Source organism: Bombina bombina, chromosome 3 (genome assembly GCF_027579735.1).
Source record: "Bombina bombina isolate aBomBom1 chromosome 3, aBomBom1.pri, whole genome shotgun sequence".
Lineage (NCBI taxonomy): Eukaryota > Metazoa > Chordata > Amphibia > Anura > Bombinatoridae > Bombina > Bombina bombina.
The window spans coordinates 1121047399-1121069055 of NC_069501.1; the positions used below are offsets into that span (position 1 = coordinate 1121047399).

At 37.8% G+C, this 21657-nt stretch overlaps 1 protein-coding gene across 1 annotated transcript in view; it reads left to right on the forward strand.

Moving 5' to 3' along the window:
• Window positions 1–20921: 20921 nt before the first annotated feature.
• FLT3 (fms related receptor tyrosine kinase 3) overlaps window positions 20922–21657 on the forward strand; it is a 234497-nt gene continuing 233761 nt past the window's right edge. Inside the window, exon 1 of the mRNA XM_053708480.1 lies at window positions 20922–21005. Coding sequence (XP_053564455.1) covers window positions 20951–21005 — 55 coding nt within the window. The 5' untranslated portion in view covers window positions 20922–20950. The remainder of the gene's footprint in view (window positions 21006–21657) is intronic.

The following is a 21657-nucleotide window of genomic DNA, read 5'->3' on the forward strand; positions in this document are numbered from 1 at the left end:
ACCTACAATCATTAACCCCTAATCTGCCGCCCCCAACGTCGCCGCTATTATAATAAAGTTATTAACCCCTAAACCTAAGTCTAACCCTAACCCTAACACCCCCCTAAGTTAAATCTATTTTTAATAAATCTAAATAAAATTACTAGAATTAAATAAATTATTCCTATTTAAAACTAAATACTTACCTATAAAATAAACCCTAATATAGCTACAATATAACTAATAGTTACATGGTAGCTATTTTCGGATTTATATTTATTTTACAGGCAACTTTGTATTTATTTTTACTAGGTACAATAGCTATTAAATAGTTAATAACTATTTAATAGCTACCTAGTTAAAATAATTACAAAATTGCCTGTAAAATAAATCCTAACCTAAGTTACAAATACACCTAACACTACACTATCAATAAATTAATTAAATAAATTAACTACAATTATCTAAACTAAAATACAATTAAATAAACTAAACTATATTACAAAAACAAACAAACACTAAATTACAAAAAATAAAAAAATATTACAAGAATTTTAATCTAATTACGCCTAATCTAAGCCCCCTAATAAAATAAAAAAGCCCCCCAAAATAATGAAATTCCCTACCCTATAATAAATTACAAAAGTAATCAGCTCTTTTACCAGCCCTTAAAAGGGCTTTTTGCGGGGCATTGCCCCAAAGTAATCAGCTCTTTTACATGTAAAAAAAATACAAGACCCCCCCAACATTAAAACCCACCACCCACACACCCCTACTCTAAAACCCACCCCTTAAAAAAAAATAACACTACCCCCCTGAAGATCACCCTACCTTGAGCAGTGTTCACCCAGCCGTGCACCGATGGGCCAGAAGAGGACATCTGGACCGGCAGAAGTCTTCATCCTATCCGGGCAGAAGAGGACATCCGAACCGGCAGACATCTTCATCCAGGCGGCATCTTCTATCTTCATCCTTCCGGAGCGGAGCCATCTTCTATCCAGCCGACGCGGAGCCATCCTCTTCTTCCGATGTCCTAAAGCAGAATGAAGGTTCCTTTAAATGACGTCATCCAAGATGGCGTCCCTCGTATTCTGATTGGCTGATAGGATTCTATCAGCCAATCGGAATTAAGGTAGGAAAAATCCGATTGGTTGATTTAATCAGCCAATCGGATTGAAGTTCAATCCGATTGGCTGATTGGATGAGCCAATAGAATGCAAGGTCAATTCTATTGGCTCATCCAATCAGCCAGTCGGTTTGAACTTCAAACCGATTGGCTGATAGCATCAACCAATCAGATTTTTCCTACCTTAATTCCGATTGGCTGATAGAATCCTATCAGCCAATCGGAATTCGAGGGACACCATCTTGGATGACGTTATTTAAAGGAACCTTCATTCTGCTTTAGGACATCGGAAGAAGAGGATGGCTCTGCGTCGGCTGGAAAGAAGATGGCTCCGCTCCACTCCGGAAGGATGAGGATAGAAGATGCCGTCTGGATGAAGATGTCTGCTGGTCCGGATGTCCTCTTCTGCCCGGATAGGATGAAGACTTCTGCTGGTCCGGATGTCCTCTTCTGGCCCATCAGTGCCCGGCTGGGTGAACATGGCTCAAGATAGGGTGATCTTCAGGGGGGTAGTGTTAGGTTTTTTTAAGGGGGGATCGGGTGGGTTTTAGGGTAGGGGTGTGTGGGTGGTGGGTTTTAATGTTGGGGGGGTCTTGTATTTTTTTACAGGTAAAAGAGCTGATTACTTTGGGGCAATGCCCCGCAAAAAGCCCTTTTAAGGGCTGGTAAAAGAGCTCATTACTTTTGTAATTTAGTATAGGGTAGGGAATTTTATTATTTTGGGGGGGCTTTTTTATTTTATTAGGGGGCTTAGATTAGGCGTAATTAGATTAAAATTCTTGTAATATTTTTTTATTTTTTGTAATTTAGTGTTTGTTTTTGTAATATAGTTTAGTTTATTTAATTGTATTTTAGTTTAGATAATTGTAGTTAATTTATTTAATTAATTTATTGATAGTGTAGTGTTAGGTGTATTTGTAACTTAGGTTAGGATTTATTTTACAGGCAATTTTGTAATTATTTTAACTAGGTAGCTATTAAATAGTTATTAACTATTTAATAGCTATTGTACCTAGTTAAAATAAATACAAAGTTGCCTGTAAAATAATTATAAATCCAAAAATAGCTACCATGTAACTATTAGTTATATTGTAGCTATATTAGGGTTTATTTTATAGGTAAGTATTTAGTTTTAAATAGGAATAATTTATTTAATTCTAGTAATTTTATTTAGATTTATTAAAAATAGATTTAACTTAGGGGGGGTGTCAGGGTTAGGGTTAGACTTAGGTTTAGGGGTTAATAACTTTATTATATTAGTGGCGACGTTGGGGTCGGCAGATTAGGGGTTAATAATTGTAGGTAGGTGGCGGCGACGTTGGGGGGCAGATTAGGGGTTAATACAATTTATTATAGTGTTTGTGAGGCGGGAGTGCGGCGGTTTAGGGATTAATACATTTATTATAGTGGCGGCGATGTCCGGTCGGCAGATTAGGGGTTAATAAGTGTAGTTAGGTTGCGGCGACGTTGGGGGGGCAGATTAGAGGTTAATAAATATAATGTAGGTGTCTGCGATGTTAGGGGCAGCAGATTAGGGGTTCAGAGGTATAATGTAGGTGTCGGCAGATTAGGGGTTAAATCATTTTATTATAGTGTTTGCGATGTGGAGGGGCCTCGGTTTAGGGATTCATACTTAGTTTATGGGTGTTAGTGTACTTTGTAGCACTGTAGTTAAGAGCTTTATGTTCCGGCGTTAGCCCATAAAACTCTTAACTACTGACTTTTAAATGCGGTAGGAGTCTTGGAGGTAGAGGCTGTACCACTCACTTCTTCCAAGACTTGTAATACCAGCGTTAGGCAAGTCCCATTAAAAAGATAGGATACGCAATTGACGTAAGGGGATTATCAGTAGCCAAAATTAGCGGAAGAAAAGTGAGTGGTACACCTGTACCTGCCTGACTCGTAATACCAGTGGGCGTTAAAAAGCAGCTTTGGGACCTCTCAACGCTGCTTTTTAAGGCTAATGCAGAACTCGTAATCTAGCCGTATATGTTTTTGTGTCATTTCCCAAAGACAGAACTCAGTGCCTAATTACAGAGACATACAGTGCAAAGAATACAGTTATTTTCCCCTTCCTCTTATTGTCTGCCTCTACTCTCATTATGGAAGCATATAGGAGAATGCCTAAATGGACTCTGCAGTTTCTTTGCAAGAAAAGAAGAATTACAATTTTTGGCAAAGCAAAAGAGCAGCTTATCAGGAAATTGCTAGAGGCAGAGGGCCTCACAACAGAGTGTGAAACAGGCACAGAATGGGTTACTGTGGGACCTGTAACCCAAGGACTGGTACCTGATGCTTTTAACCCTGCAAGTGTCATGGAGTCTGAGCTTACAAGTAACACTCAAGTATTTAGGAGATGCAGATCCACGACTAAAGCTTGAATTAATCATCAAGTATCAAGAGGAGAAAAGGAGCGAGAGAGAGAGGGAGGCTGCAGAGAGAGAGTGGAAGAGAGAGGCTGCAGAGAGAGAGAGGCTGCTGAGAGAAAGAGAGAGGAAGAAGCAGCTGAGAGAAAGAGAGAGAAAGAAGCAGCTATAAGGGAGTCCCAACGGAGACATGAGCTGGAGGTTTTGAGGTTTACCCAAACCGAGGCACCTCTCCTGTACCTAGATTTTTTTAAACAGATTGGCCAGACATGGAGTCCGGTGGCCAGAAAATTGATCATGGGAATGGAACCTGATTTAGCAGCAGAGGTTGCAGACAACACTAACAACGAATCACCAGTAGCCAAGTGTTCAACTGTGCAAGCTGTATCACCTACCTGGAGGGAAGGAATGTTCCAGCAACTGACATCCAATTTTACAGGAGTACCTTTCCCTGGAACATCAGTCGTCAAGGGAGCAGAAGTTGCATTGGGCAAGGGAGATACCCGCCCATGCATTTGGTGCCACGAGTTTGGGCACCTGAGTTTTGCCTGCCCCATCAAGGAGAAACCTCAATATGCAGTCTGGGGTGGGAATACAGCAGGGAAACCTGCAACGGCTTTGTTTGTGGGTGGGTTGGCAGGTAATATGCAGAGTGTCAGAGGGAGACTGTGTGACCATGGGACTTCAGGACACTGGGGCTGGATATCGCTTGGTGCGCCCTGAAGTGGCAGAGGATATTATCCCAGGAGAGACTGTGGATAATGAAGAAGTTTGCGGGGAATGCCCTGCGGCATATGTGCCCCTGGATAGGGGTGAGGAGAAAAGTTTGCAGAAGGTGAGGATCTCTGAGGATGTCGCTGTTAATGTGTTGCTGGGGAATGATTTGGGCCAGCTGCAGTGTAATTATGCCCCATAACACAACACCTGCAAACAAGGATGGCTAAATGAGAGCCCCACAAAAACTGAGGTATTGTGTGAAACTTTGGGGGACCCGGAGTGGAGCCTGGGGGCGGACAAATCTCTAGCTGCACCAGAGAGGAAGATATCCTACCAAAGGATGAAGAATACTTCCCTTGAACATGATTGCTGGGAGGGGGGCTGAGGGTTAATGCAGCTCTGTCTGTGTTAGAACCAGTAATGTCTTGTTCTAGTGAAGAGGGATGTATTGCAAATGATTGTGGCAATGTTGATTCTCTTGAACATGGTTGCTGGGAGGGTAGCGCCTAGGGTTAATGCTGATTTACCTGAGCCTGTACCAGTAATGTATTGTTCCAGTGAAAAGTGATATACTGCCATTGATTATGACAATGTGATGCCTGATGTAGTGTGTGGGAATGTGAGCGGGCAACAGGGCTGGGTAAAGGGCAGACTGAGTGTGTGTACCCTTCTGTGCTAGAACCAGTATTGCATGCCCAAGAGGGGGAGGGAGATGTGACTTACCCCTAAAACTCTCCCATAGCTGTGTGTGCCCTGGATAGAGAATGTGTGGGCCCAGCAGCTACAGTGACTAATGAACCTGCTACACCTACAGAGCATACAGGGGTAGGTGTGAACAATGGAGTATCTGACCTAAGCTTTGCAAGAACTGCCCTTAGTCCCCTAGTGAGTTACCTTGAGGGGACTCTAGATCCCTTTATGAGTGAAAGTGAATGCAAGGGAGTGCCCTCCACCAGGGAAATTGTGTGGAGGGCAAATGAATGCAGATAGTGTGTGACATGGGCAGAACTGGTATAATGAACGAGGAAAGACAAAGATTCAGGTTGACATAGGAGATCAGCGTGGGCTGACCCCCTCTTTCAACCATCTTAAAGGGGGAGGTGTCATGATACACTCATCAGGAGTAGTTGTTACCTGGAATAACTACCCAGCAGAGGTGGTATTGTGGTCTTTGCCATGTTAATCTGAACTGCTCTTCCTTTGTGTAACATCTTTGTCCAGGAATGCTGTGGTTAAGACCCCCCTCCTCCTCTTCTGGTGGATGGTACTTCGTGATACTGTGAGTTAAGGCTGGCTATGTATGGTTGGATGATCGTAAATTATAACAAGGGTGGGGGCCTTGACAAGACAAAGAAGAAAGCTGAGTTTTAAATGTACAGTATGTAAAAGCAAATTTAGTCAGAACTTGTGTGCGACCAGAAGGAGCAACATCATGGACGCAGGTTCATTACATATCTCAAGAACTTGGTAATAAGCTTAGATATTGTGTATTATTGTTATGTCCCATTTCATTTTAAAGAATTGTAACTTTGCATATATGTTATTTTGAATGTTTTTATAATTTGGCACTGTGTGACCTTTATTGGTATTTTTGTTATTCAACACATAGAAAATCTAATTCTGTCTTTTGGGCTCTAATATCTGAATTCACACTCTGAAGAGACAAGGTTAAAGGCACGTTACCTAATTGTTAATTTTGTGTGAGTTAGTTGAGGTTTCCAAGACACCCCTTCATTCAGAGTAATTGGTGGTGACAGTGATTTATTAAACTGGGGTGGTGTGGACAGGATGTGGGGGTTAATTTAGTGTCCCTTTAAGGTCCTTTGTAGAGTTAAAGGTTTTAGGGAACCAGAGGCTTAGTGATATTAACCCCTTCATGCCCACACCCCTCCCCATTTTTGACGGTTGCTGAGAGTAATAGGCTTAATCGTCACACCACCAATGTTTCATTCTCTGTTTTTAAAAGTATTTGTTTTGTTCAAGAATTCCAAGTTTCCCAAATAAAGTGCTAAATAATTTTAACCACATATAATAAATAACTCTTATCTGTAGTGCGCAAATTACATTATCTAATTAATTAGATTGTGTCATTTTTGCACTTTTCACCCTTTACAGGGCTAAAACACATAAAGTCCCACTTGGTAGCTGCAGAGAACTGCTGGTCCTGAACAGGAAAAAGCAGATAAGTCTATTGACAGCGGCATTCACACGACCCACATCAAATGTGTTCAACTTGTGGTTGCAGCTTCCAAATGGGACTTTATATATGTGTTCAATCTATTTGCAGGGGTTAAACACATAGGCCCCGATTACAAGTGGAGCGCTAATGATAACTAGCAATATAAATATCACTGGATCACGCTAAAATTAGCATGCAGATTGATATTACAAGTCCATGGTAGATTTATCAAAGAAGTTTTGTGCGACCGACATCTCTTTAGCACGCCCAATACTTGCAAAAGAGATTGCGACCTCACTAAGGGCTACAGTACGAGTGGCGCTAATTGTTGTGTGCAAGCGGGTCTTTGCGTGCATCAGAAGTAGCATGTATTACAAGTTTAAAGTAAATGCTTTTGCTTGAGCGCAATTTAATTAAACACGCATCAGGATATTGCAACTTCAGTGCTCTGGTTAAGTGTTACGCTCAACTAAAATATTGCACAAAACACATTAAAATTACATTTAAAAGTACAGTTACACTCACACTCTCAGGTGTTAGAAAGAAAAAAAAAACAGCTGCAAAGGGCTTTAACATAGAGATACATAAATATACAGTACATGCCTTAAATATGTATGTGTGTGTGTGTGTGTATATATATATATATATATATATATATATATAGATAGATAGATAGATAGATAGATAGATAGATAGATAGATAGACACACATATATATATATATAGTATATATTTATGTGTGTACATATGTATTTATATCTCTATATATGTATTTACAGACATATATAAACACATAAATACATATGTATACATATATAAGTGCTTTGAAGTTAGCACTCATGCGAAAACTTTTTACTGTCAACTTGTAATACACGCGCAACCCGACGAGCAAAAAGCTTACTTCTAGCAGAGTTAAATGCGAGTTAACCAATACCCTCGTAATCTAGGCCAAGATATTGCTCATATTACAAGTCAAAAGTTATGGCTTGCACTCAAGTGCAAACCAAAATAGTGATTGAATAATTAGCTTGACCTGAGACCGGGTTTTACGTCCTCGATGTCCTCTTCATGCAGTCACCACTACACGCTGATGTTTGAACGTAAAGTACCCTCTTTTAATAGGTGACCACATGAAGAGGACGTCGGGGACAGAAGATCCGAAGATAAGAAGACGCATCAGATGGAAGATGATGAAGACTTCTCCAGTGAAGAAGATGGCTGAAGATGGACCACAGCCTGGATGAAGAGGAGCACCACAGCAGCTGATCACGTAGGAGCCAGATTCAAGTTTGGTGGGAACCATCTTTGGAGTTTAGCGTTAGGCTTTTTTTGTGTGGGTGTTTTTTTTTCTAAAAAGTGCTTTAATCACTTAAAGGCAATGCCCTACCAAATGCCCTTTTCAGGGCAACCTTTTTTTTAGTATAGTTTTTTTTTTTATTTGGAGTTTTTTAGAGTAGGCTTTTTTTTAGTGGACAGCAAAAGAGCTTAGAAAACAAAAATCCGTAGCACAAAGTAAAACGTAACTTTTATTAATGTTTACAGCATCTTAAAAAAGTAGCACAAATGTAAAAAGGAGGGTAAGTCAGACCCAAACCGCTGACATGTTTCAGCTATGCGCCACAATCCAAGCAAAAGAGCTTCATCACTTTAGGTCACTGCCCTACCAAATGACCTTCTAAGGGCAATGCCCAACCAAATGCCCTTTTCAGGGCAATCTTTTTTTAGGATAGTTTTTTTTTGAGCAGCACAAGAGCTTAATCATTTTGGAGCACAGCCCTACCAAATGCCCTTCTTAGGATAAGTTGTTTTTTTTTAGATTACATTTTTTTATGCCCAAAAGAGCTGTAATCACTTTAGGACAATGCTCTACAAAATGCCTATATGGGAAATTGCTAGTGTAGGTTTTTGTTTTAAGAGTTTTTTTGGGGGGTGTGGGGTTACTTTGGTTTTAGAATAGGTTATTGGTTATTGACCAGTGGTTATTTTAGGAGCTTTATTTATATGAAATGCAGGATATTTTTTTACGTGAATTTGTGTTAGAGGTTTCTTCCTGTATTATGTGCAAATTTATTTATGGGGAAATCTAAAGAGGAATTTAATTAGAGAGGGGAACTCTGAAGAGGAATTTCTTTATTAAACATATACAATCAATATTATTTCTAGTGCTTTAGATACATTCGGCTAGATTACGAGTTGTGCGTTAGGCTGAAAAAGAAGCGTTAACAGGTCCTAACGCTGCTTTTTCCCTACCGCTGCTATTACGAGTCTTGCAGGTTTAGGGGCACCGCACACTTCTTTGGCCTTACCGCAAAACTTTTTACTATGGGACTTCCATAGCGCTGTTATTACGAGTCTGTCCTGGGAGGCCAAAAAGTGAGCGGTACACCCTCTACCTCCAAGATCCCTAACGCATTTAAAAGTCAGTAGTTAAGAGTTTTATGGTACAATGCCGTAACATAAAACTCATAACTAAAGTGCTAAAAAGTACATTAACAACCAAAAACTACCTATTAACCCCTAAACCGTGGCCCTCCCGCATCGCAAACACTAAAATAAAATGTTTAACCCCTAATGTGCCACTCCGGACATTGCCGCAACTATAATAAACATATTAACCCCTAAACTGCCGCATTTCCGCCTCGCAAACACTAGTTAAATAATATTAACCCCTAATCTGCTGTCCCTAATATCGCCGCCACCTACCTACATTTATTAAACCCTAATCTGCCGCCCCCAACATCGCCACCACTATACTAAATGTATTAACCCCTAAACCTAAGTCTAACCCTAACCCTAACACCCCCTAACTTAAATATAATTACAATAAATCTAAATAAAAATTAATATTATTACCTAAATAAATTCTATTTAAAACTAAATACTTACCTTAAAATAAACCCTAAGCTAACTACAATATAACTAATAGTTACATTGTAGCTAGCTTAGGTTTTATTTTTATTTTACAGGCAAGTTTGTATTTATTTTAACTAGGTAGAATAGTTACTAAATAGTTATTAACTATTTAATAACTACCTAGCTAAAATAAATACAAAAGTACCTGTAAAATAAAACCTAACCTAAGTTACAATAACACCTAACCTAACCCTACAATTAAATACATTAACTAAATTAAAAACAATTCAATAAATTAAATTAGCTAAAGTACAAAAAAACACACTAAATTACAGAAAATAATAAACAAATTACAGATATTTAAACTAATTGCACCTAATCTAATAGCCCTATCAAAATAAAAAAAAGGCCTCCCCAAAATAAAAAAAACCCTAGCCTAAAATAAACTATCAATAGCCCTTAAAAGGACCTTTTGCAGGGCATTGCCCCAAAGTAATCAGCTCTTTTACCTGTTAAAAAAAAATACAAACAACCCACCAACAGTAAAACCCACCACCCACACAACCAACCCCTCAAATAAAATACTATCTAAAAAAACCTCCCCATTGTCCTGAAAAGGGCATTTGGATGAGCATAGCCCTTAAAAGGGCATTTAGCTCTATTGTGGCCCAAAGCCCTAACCTAAAAAAACCCCACCCAATACACCCTTAAAAAATCCTAACACTAACCCCCGAAGATCTACTTACCAGGAGAAGTCTTCATCCAAGCGGCAAGATGTCCTCAACGAAGCCGGCAGAAGTGATCCTCCAGACGGGCAGAAGTCTTCACCCAGACAGTATCTTCTATCTTCATCTTTCCAACGCGGAACGGCTCCATCTTCAAGACATCCGGCGCGGAGCATCCTCTTCAATCGACGTCTTCTTCTGGAATAAAGTTACCTTTAAGTGACGTCATCTAAGATGGCATCCCTTAGATTCCAATTGGCTGATAGAATTCTATCAGCCAATCGGAATTAAGGTTGAGAAAATCCTATTGGGATGGATGCTCCGCGTCGGATGTCTTGAAGATGGAGCCGCTCTGCGTTGGAAGGATGAAGATAGAAGATGCCATCTGGGTGAAGACTTCTGCCTGTCTGGAGAACCACTTCTGCCCATCTGGAGGACCACTTCTGCCGGCTTCGTTGAGGACATCTTGACGTTTGGATGAAGACTTCTCCCGGTAAGTGGATCTTCGGGGGTTAGTTTAAGGATTTTTTAAGGGTGTACTGGGTGTTTTTTTTTTTTAGGTTAGGGCTTTGGGCCGCAATAGAGCTAAATGCCCTTTTAAGGGCAATGCCCATCCAAATGCCCTTTTCAGGGCAATGGGGGCTTAGGTTTTTTTAGTTAGGGTTTTATTTGGGGGGTTGGTTGTGTGGGTGGTGGGTTTTACTGTTGGGGGGTTGTTTGTATTTTTTTTTACAGTTAAAAGAGCTGATTTATTTGGGGCAATGCCCCGCAAAAGGCCCTTTTAAGGGCTATTGGTAGTTTAGTTTAGGCTAGGGTTTTTTTTTATTTTGGTTGTGCTTTTTTATTTTGATAGGGCTATTAGATTAGGTGTAATTAGTTTAAAGATCTTGTAATTTGTTTTTTATTTTCTGTAATTTAGTGAAGGTTTTTTGTAATTTAGCTAATTTTATTTAATTTAGTTAATTGTATTTAATTTAGGTAATTTATTTAATTGTAGTGTAGTGTTAGGTGTTAGTGTAACTTAGGTTAGGTTTTACAGGTAAATTTGTATTTATTTTAGCTAGGTAGTTATTAAATAGTTAATAACTATTTAGTAACTATTCTACCTAGTGAAAATAAATACAAACTTGCCTGTAAAATAAAAATAAACCCTAAGCTAGATACAATGTAACTATTAGTTATATTGTAGCTAGTTTAGGGTTTATTTTATAGGTAAGTATTTAGTTTTAAATAGGAATTATTTAGGTAATGATAGTAATTTGTATTTAGATTTATTTAAATTATATTTAAGTTAGGGGGTGTTAGGGTTAGACTTAGATTTAGGGGTTAATAAATATAATATAGTGGCAGCGACGTTGGGTGCAGCAGATTAGGGGTTAATAAATGTAGGTAGGTGGCTGCGATGTTAGGGGTGGCAGATTAGGGGTTAATAATATTTAACTAGTGTTTGCAATGCGGGAGTGCGGCGGTTTAGGGGTTAATATGTTTATTATAGTGGCAGTGATGTTGGGGCGGCAGATTAGGGGTTAATAACATTATGTAGGTGTCGGTGATGTTGTGGGCAGCAGATTAGGGGTTAATAAATATAATGTAGGTGTCGGCAATGTTGGGGGCAGCAGATTAGGGGTTCATAAGTATAATGTAGGTGTTGGCGATGTCGGGGGTGGCAGATTAGGTGTTAATAAGTGTAAGATTAGGGGTGTTTAGACTCTGGGTTCATGTTAGGGTGTTAGGTGTAAACATAAAATGTGTTTCCCTATAGGAATCAATGGGGCTGCGTTAATGAGCTTTACGCAGCTTTTTGGCAGGTGTTAGACTTTTTCTCAGCCGGATCTCCCCATTGATGTCTATGGGGAAATCGTGCACGAGCACGTACAACCAGCTCACCGCTGACTTAAGCAGCGCTGATATTGGAGTGCGGTATGGAGCACAATTTTGCTCTTCGCTCATTTCTTGCCTTTTAATGCCGGGTTTTGGAAAACCTGTAATACCAGCGCTGTAGGTAAGTGAGCGGTGACAATAATGTGAAAGTTAACATGACACCCCTCATAATGCAAAACTCTTAATCTGTCCGAATGTTTTTGGATTTTAATCTATTAGTCTGGGCTTGCTTTACGATATCCCATATACTAATCCTAAATGATGGCAGCATAGATTGTTTAGTGTGGGTGGAATTAAAGGGTGTTTTGGGCATTTTTCGGAATGTAGTATAGACTAGAAAGAGATTTGTTAACCCTTTCACCCTGAGCTAAGTCACAGTCTGAAGTGGCCTGACTGTGGCTATATGAATAATGTGGAATGGGTTGTCTTACCCAATATGTCACAAACGAAGACTCTAGCAGGGTTGGTTAGCTGTTTCTGTGAGAAGCAGGATTAAGAAGAACAATTAAGGCTGTGACACACTGCAAGCGATGCTGAGCGAGGCAAAGCAGCTGCTTCGCTCCACGTTGCATCGCTTACGAAGTTCAAATATTTCACCTCTGAGCACTTAGCTACGCGACCTGATGCAGCAGAGTGCTCAGAGATGAAAAGGCAGGACACACTGAGCGCACACAGCTGCATGTACACGCTGCGCGCCGCTCCGCTTGCAGTGTGTCACAGCCTTTAGTGGTCCATTTATATAATTATGTTGCATGACTTATAAAAAAAAAAAAAGCTTAGAAGAAAAGGGAGATGACTGTCATTCATTTATAAGCTACAAAATGTATGTATAAATGTTACAATAAGATAAATATGGCTAAACATAGAGATGATTTTACGTAAAGGAAATACATCAATGTATCAATTGTAAATATAATTATATCTTTATGGTAGTGATTTTATAGCCTTCAATATGTAGGAAACAAGAAATGTTTTTGAATGTTATGTGCATAGAACATGTAGATCATATAAAGAATGCATTGTGTGTTGGAGCATTTTATGGAGTATCATAGTAAGAATATTTCAGGTTTATTAATTTGAAATATGAATAAACTAATATCATCATATAGGAAAGTTAGACTTCTTATTCTGATAAAAAAAAAGGAGAAACATTTTTGTTTCTAAGTTTTGGAAGCCTAAAACCCGTATGGAATATGGATTACAATAAAAACTTCTGCATTCTGTATATGAAGAATGTTTGTAGTTCCTTGAATTTAAATTTAGGTTTACCATATTATAAAAGTGGCATTAAAGGGACAGTCTAGTCAAAATGAAACTTTAATGCTTCAGATAGGGCATGCAATTTTAAACAAATTTCCAATTTACTTTTTAATTATCATTGTGTGAGCCGACATGATCCAATATTGTGGATCATGTCCGCTGCACAACGATAAATGCCAGCAGCATACGCTCTCGGCATTTATCATTGCACCAGCAGTTCTTGTGAACTGCTGGTGCAATACCGCCCCCTGCAGATTCGCGGCAGATCGGCCGCTAGCAGAGGTGTCAATTAACTTGATAAATATGCCCCTTAAACACATCTTGGAGTCACAGACATATATGCTCAGTTTTTACCGCACTGCTATTGGCTAAGAGGTGAAAACGTCACCTCTTAGCCAAAAATTTTTTTAGCCGTGCTCTGCTGTAGGAGCTAAGAGCGGCAAGTGATTGAATCAAATAAAGGAGCTTTCTACATGAAGTATCTTATACTTCATGAATGAAAGTGCCCTTTATTTGTTTCAATAGTAAATCCTAGCGTTTGTACAACGCTAGGGTTTACTTTCGCTTTAAGGTTTGCATGTAATCTGCAATAAGTTTACATGCAAACTTGGAAGCATCATTACAAAAATACTGTCAGAACAATGAACTAAACACCATAGTAAACAAATAGTACACAAAATAAAAATAAATTCATTGTAAAAACACAAAGGTTATTACTTTTTTGTCCAGCCTGAATTACACTGTTTCGCTAGAAGGTACATGTGATTCTCTTTATTGTTCATATGAAAAGGCTGCAAAGATTCACATTTTCTTTTTAGCTGCTAGACCTTTGTGTATTACTGAACCACAAGTTTGCACGTTCAGTCAGGTGTGTATGTACTGTACATTAGTTTACAATATGAGTTGGAGGGCTTTCAATTTGCTTACAGTTCTAGAATTGTTTCATGCAAATAGCTAAGGCTAATAAGCATCCAAATGGTTTTGGAAACATAAATACTAAACCATTAAAAGCACTAATATTACAATAGGTTTGTATGGACCTATTTATTTGCATGTACTACTTTCTATAACATTTATTGGACATACTCTTTAGATTATAAAAATAGGCATAAAGGTATAACAAATGTGTAATAAATATACAAAATATTATGCAAGTATTATTAAAAGGCCAAATTATTCTATACTTAAATTATTTGTATCAGTATAAACATACATTTTTGTATTTCATTTTAGTTCTATTGAAACAAAGAGTATAGATTTATATTGTAATGCTTATGTACAGTGTAATGAAACTTCAGACTCTTCATCCTTTGAACTAATTCAGTTCGGGATATCAGTGGATTGGGGTTGAGAAACAATCTTGAATTATACCCACGATGAAGGTCTAATGATCCCCTACAGAAATGTATCTTTTAGGACATTATAGCCAAACTTAATTTTACTTAAAGGGACAATCTATTTGAAATTGTTATTGTTTGAAAGGATAGCTAATCCCTTTATTACCGACTCCAAAGTTTTGCACAGTGTTATATTAATATACTTTTTAACTCTATAATTACCTGCATCAAAGCCCCTGCAGACTGCACAGTGTTTTTTTTAGCTTTTTAGAATCTTGCATTTTAGCCAATTAGTGCTGGTTTTTGTGAACCCATTATCATTCTTCACAGGGGTGAACACAATGGTATCTAAATGAGAGCCTGCTTCCCGCAATGTAAGAAGCAGCGGTCATTAGACCGCTGCTTCCTACACCCTACGCCACCTCTTAGGTGGCGAAGCAAAATCACCGAGAGCTCGCTCGCTCTCGGTGATTGACAGCCCCTTCAGTCGCGTGATTGGTCGCGCGACTGAAGGGGCGGGCATTACACACTCCGCTGAGTGTGTAATGGTACATACGGGCAAGCGGATCAATAGATCCGCTGCCCGTGTGTAGCGGAGGCGGGCGGACAGCTTCGCGAGTTAAGAAGCTGTCCGCCCGCCTCTTAGTACATGGAGCCCCATATCACTGTCTAACTGTATTGCAAGATTGTAAAAAGCTAAGAAAACAAAAAACACTAAAATAGGAGACAGCCTACAGGGGCTTAGAAACAGGCAAATTTACAGGTTATAAAGAATATGAATATAACAATGTTGGTTATGCAAAGCTGATGAATGGGTAGTAAAGGCATTATCTATCTTTTTAAACAATACACAAGAAAATCAAGTAGACTGTCCCTTCAACCCTAGTTGTTGTTTTTTTTTTTGCTTTGTTGAGAAAAGCATTTATGGTATATATGGACCAGATTTCTTAAATAACTGTCTAATTTGCTTTATTCTCTTATTATTCTTTGTTGAAGAGAAATATTAGATTTGCTGATAGGAGCTTGGGAGAGTGCATGTGTCTTGAACACTCCATAGCAGCAGTGTATGCAACTATGTATAACATTGCTATAAAGATTGTTGCAAACACTGCTACCAGATGGCTAAAGATATGTGCATGCTCTTTAACTCACCTAGGTCAGTTCTACTATCTATGTCCTCTATTTATGCTGTTTTTTTCTCTATTGGCAACCTGGGACCACACAAACCCACCCTAGAATACCAAACAGCCACTCAAATCACCAAACCTTCCCCCTGGACCTCCAAGTCTCCTGGCATTACCCTTTTACACCCTGTCCTAGTTGAGATGTTTACAGTTTTGCAAGTTATATCATGGAAGCTCTCTACATTTCTAGATTAGGTGGGGAGATGGTGACCACTGTATTGGTAAAAGTTAAAGCCTCTCTAGAGTGGCAATGCACTACTGAGCCCTAGCTGAACACATCTCATAAGCTAATGGCACAAGATAGATACTAGTAGCTACTAATCAGCAGCTAGCTCCCCTGCTGCTCCCGAGCCTACCTAGGTATGCTTTTCAACAATGGTTACCAAGAGAAGAGAATGAAACAAAAAGTCTCTTAAAATTGCATGATCTATCTGAATCATGGACATTTAATTTTGACTTTAATGTCACTTTAAAGAGACAGTCTAGTCCAAAATAAACTTTCATGATTCAGATAGGGAATATAATTTTAAACAACTTTCCAATTTACTTTTATCACCAATTTTGCTTTGTTCTCTTGGTATTCTTAGTTGAAAGCTAAACCTAGGAGTTTAATATGCTAATTTCTTAGACCTTGAAGGCCGCCTCTTATCTGAATGCATTTTGACAGTTTTTCACCACTAGAGGGTGTTAGTTCATGTGTGTCATATAGATAACATTGTTCTCATGCATGTGGCGTTACCTAGGAGTCAACACTGATTGGCAAAAGTGTCAAAACTTCTGAAATAGGGGGGCTGTTTGCAGAGGCTTAGATACAAGGTAATCACAGAAGTAAAAAGTGTATTAATATAACTGTGTTGGTTATGCAAAAGTGGGGAATGGGTAATAAACGGATTATCTATCTTTTAAAACAATAACAATTCTAAGGTAGAACAAAAGACCGCTGCTCCATAACCTGTCTGCCTGCTCTGAGCAGGCAGACAAACATCGCCGGAAATCAACCCGATCGAGTACTATCGGGTTGATTGACACCCCCCTGCTGGTGGCCCATTGGCCGCGAGTCTGCAGGGGGCGGCGTTGCACCAGCAGCTCTTGTGAGCTGCTGGTGCAATGCTGAATACGGCGAGCGTAATGCTCGCCGTATTCAGCGAGGTCTGGTGAACCTGATCCGCACTGTCGGATCAGGTCCGTCAGACTTTCTTAAATAGGGGCCACGGCATGAGAACTAGAGCAGCGAATGGGGTAAGTCATGCAGCGATGGGCAGCAAATGTAAATAAATATGAATATATACATATATATTTATGTGTTTTTTATGTGTATATACACATATTAACACCTAAATATAAATTTATATAAGCATATACATATATATTTATAGCGAACACACAGGCACTCATTCACCACAATGTAAAGGCACTTTTTTGGGGGGGCAATTGAGGCACATTTTAAAAATTAACCTGACCACTGGTTAATTTTTTGAGCGATAATTGCTACAGGGAGCTCGCGGTAGCAATAACCAGCCACTTGTAATTTGTCGCTCCACTTGTAATCTAGCCCATAAAAAGTATCCCTAGTTCTACAATATAAATAAAATAAATTGAATACAAACCAAGTAATTCATTCCATAGTTTAAAAATGAAGATAATATAAGGTATAATATAATCTGAGATAAAAGGACACTAAACCCAATTTTTTTATTTCATGATTCAGATAGAGAGTACAATTTAAAACAACTTTCTAATTTACCCCTTTTATCAATTTTTCTTTGTTCTATTGCTATCTTTATTTGAAAAGCAAGAATGTAAGCTGCGTAGCCGGCCCATTTTCGGTTCAGCACCTGGGTTGCGCTTGCTGATTGGTGGCTAAAACATAAACTGTAACTGAAAATATTCAATATCATTGGGGTAAAATAATGTACAAAAAGGAAATAGCCCTTTTTCTGTGATTATCAAATTTTTCAAAAAGCAATAATGATGGTATTTTGACCAGTTAAAATATATTGTTATTTTGATAAAAAAAAAAAAACACTAAATTATGTTTAATAAGACTGATATGTTTCCTTTTAAAGACTGATAGAGAAACATATCAGTCTTATTAAACATACTTACTTCCTATGTGGCTTTTATCAAAATAACAATGGGCTAGACTACAAGTGGTAGACTAATGATAGCACGGGATGCAATAAGCAGAATTAATGGACCGCACTAACATTTGTGCACAACTTGATATTACAAATGCATGGAAAATCAGATTTACCAGAGAAGGGTTAGTGTGGCCGAGATCGCTCAATCGCACCCTACACTTTCAATGGAGCAACCATGCTAAAAAAGGCTGATATTACAAGTTGAAAGTTATGGCTTGTGATCGAAAGGAGATGGGGTTCAAGGCGGCTGCGATATACATACTGTAATATATATATATTCTATGGATTATTAAGATTTTTTTACAAAATGTATAATAATTTTAAATAATTTTTATTGATTTTTTTTAATATTTTTTTTGTAATATTTCAAAAATGTGCATTGAGGTTAGCAGTTCTTCATGTGCGCTAACCCGACACCACATTAGACCCAAATCGCAAAGCACAATTTGCATATTTTACATTCCTATGTCTTTCACATCGACATTTTTTTAATTTTTATTATTAAATATATATTTCTATATTTACGTGATAGATATCTATACCTACAGCGCCCTCCACTAATATTGGCACCCTTTGAACAAAAGATCAAAAGGTTAAACAATAAATATCATTTTTCACAGCCTTCTTTGCTCATATTTACCAAGAATGCCAATATTAGTGGAGGTCATTGTATATATCTATAGGAATAGTTATACAGATATAGGTATATATAAAAGATGTATAGTGTATTTATGCCTAAGAAACAAAGAGACATAAAAGTCTCCACTTGAAACAAAATATAAAAAGAATTGTGTGTACTAAGATTGGCACATTTGATTTGGAATGTAACATTAGGAACATCATTTTAGTGCTTAAAATATGATTGCCACAACTACCAACAGCTCCTTCAATTTTGAGATAGACAGGAAACTCATTTTCTACTGTGGATAGGGAGGGGGATGTTGCGGTCTCTTCTACTGGAATACAAACACTGCATATGCCAGTCAAAACGAAAATACTATTTTAATAAAAGTGAATAATAGGAATATTTTAAATATTATGGGCCAGATTACAAGTGGAGCGCAAAATATCGCTTTAGCTAAATCGATATTTGCGCTCCACTTTGTAATATCAGTGCACGCTAATGTACAGTCCAATGTGTCCTATCTGTTTTGTAATTCATTTAATATAGAATTATTAGATTCCTATATAAAAAGTAAGTTATTATGTGTTTATACATCTTTGTTATATATTGTTTTAACTATTTTGCAGCATGTGCATTTGGCATCCTTACTCTCACTTAAAGGAATATGAAACCCAAAATTTTTCTTTCATGATTCGGATAGAGCGTGCAATCTTAAGCAACTTTCTAATTTACTCCTATTATCAATTTTTCTTTGTTCTCTTGGTATGCTTTGTTGAATGAGCAGCAATGCACTACTGGTTGCTGACTGATCACATGGGTGAACCAATGTCAATCGATATATACATGCAGCCACCAATCAGCGTATAGAACCTAGGTTCTTTGCTGCTCTTGACTCCTAGATGAACCTTTCAGCAAAGAATAACAAGATAAGGAAGCAAATTAAACAATAGAAGTAAATTGGAAAGTTGTTTAAAATTGTATTCTCTATCTGAATCATGAAATAATTTTTTTGGGTTTCCTGTCCCTTTAAAACAGGTTAATTTTATTGAGCCAATCAAAAAATGGGACTGCTACATACCCAAAACAATCAATGAATTCAAAGGCTTACGTGCCTTGTAAGAAAAAAGAACAGCATAGGCGCAGCCTGACTCAAGTGAGGTACAATTTATTGAATGGTAAGTGCGCTAAGACAAATGGCTACTTACAAACAATAAAAACATAAAATGCAATGGTGGAAATTGAATTCCAAAGTAAAGACTGCTGCAACTGTTCCACAATCCAAGGGTATAATCCAACGTTCAGAGTCCACCTCAGCCGTAACTGTAAACCAAGTGTGGTAGTGTTTGCTGGAGAACACCTTCACAGTGTAAGGAGTGGAAAGTTAACTGTGCAGGTAGTCATAGAACATGAGTCTCTGTGCATTTCGTCTGGGATCACCCAAGAGTGATTGCATTGAGTGCTCCAACCGGCTTTTAAAGGAGCCAATGCAAGTGAAGTTCAAATGTTAGCCAATAAGATACCACATGTGCTGATACCTGCAGTGGCATACACAAAATGACTCCTTGACCCACGGATTCCAGACTGTCCACCTATGCAGCTGTGCCCTGTACCATAAGAGGATTTTTTTTGTCGATTAAATAAACATGGAAGTCAAATTTACAATGCACAGTATTACATTATAAACATTAATTTGAAACATTTTTTTAAAAAAATACCATAATTTAAAGTTATGGCATTTTTTGTGGTATATTTCACTATATACTGTACATGATACAGTGATAAACCACATTTACACTCTCTCAAGCATGCTGTGAGTGTCAGTGACGTCACATGATGTGTCGCCAATATCAGTTGCCACATGAGAAATGTACAGTCACACATCCTACTATAGTAGCATTAACGGGTTATGTGCACAGTAAAAGTTATTACAAATAATGCTTTTTTTCCCCAAATATAAGTTTATAACAAAAATACTCTGAATCCACATTCATGCCTTTTAAGGCTACATGTGGTTCCTCGAGAATATATCTAATTTTTAAAATCATATAATTAAAATTGAAACACGTCACATGATTTACAAGGTTCACCGGTTTTACAGGATTTGGCCTCTCATCTAAAACTAAGATACACCAATAATTTAAACAAATATATTCCACAATTCAAATGTGAGTATACAAAATCAGGTCTGAATAATTAAAAACCTAGTAATAATTATGCAAAAAGAAGTAAAAAATAGAATATAATAGGAATTTCATACTACGCAGTTCGCTATTTAAAGTTAGCTACTTGCTGCTTATTGGTCACAACTACTAGTGCATCATCTAGTAGACCAAAACTCTCTTTTACTGAACACTTATTTGAATCTCCTCAGAAAGTTTCCTTACTTCCCTTACGCACAACTGAGGTAGACCCTAGAGGATAAGAAATAGAGAAGTGTATTTTTTTTAGTGTCATTTTTTTGTGGTTATTGTAACATTTAGAGAATTAAGGTAAGCAGCTGTGCAGAGACCCTCAGTGCTGAGGAAAAGCATATGGGCTACATGTTTGTAATTCTAAACGTTTCAAAGCTCTTGCAACATGAAAGAACTGAAGAACCTTTGCTCCAAATGGCAGACATTGCTTTGGCTACAAGGTATGGCATATAAAAGGCATATTAGTAAGAGTATTTCTACTGCAATCCCACTGTGTAATAAGGCTATAAAACCTGTAACCATACTGCAAATAATACAACAGTGATAACACGGAAACACGTTAATATGCTTGCAGCTATATTATATTAGCCTTTACTTTAAATAATTCCCCTGTATGTGTATTTATATTAAAGACATGTTATACAGTTTAAATTGTTTCCTGGTTGTTTTACCTTGATTTTGAGCAATGTTTTACAGTATTTATTATCTGCAGTATGGTCAACTTACTAATTACAATGTACAATGTACCATGATTCTTTCAAAAAGTACTTACAACTAAAAGGTGTATCATAACACTAGCAGCTTATGTGTTGCAATACAACTTCATAAACCTACTTCTATATAAAAACTTTGCTAAATAATATTTGTTTAGCATCCAAGTGGTCTGATTACTTTTTAACCCATAAGATATCCAGTGTTTTATTGTTTTATTTTACTGTTAACATCATTAAAAAAAAAAACAGAAAAAACCCCCCAGTGTTTACTATAGAAGAATGTCGATAGTAAACACTTTTTTTTTTTTTTCAATATACGTTTGCCCAGACGAGTGTGGTCCAGGCAAGTCTATGTTAGTTGATGTCAGCAGCATACAAT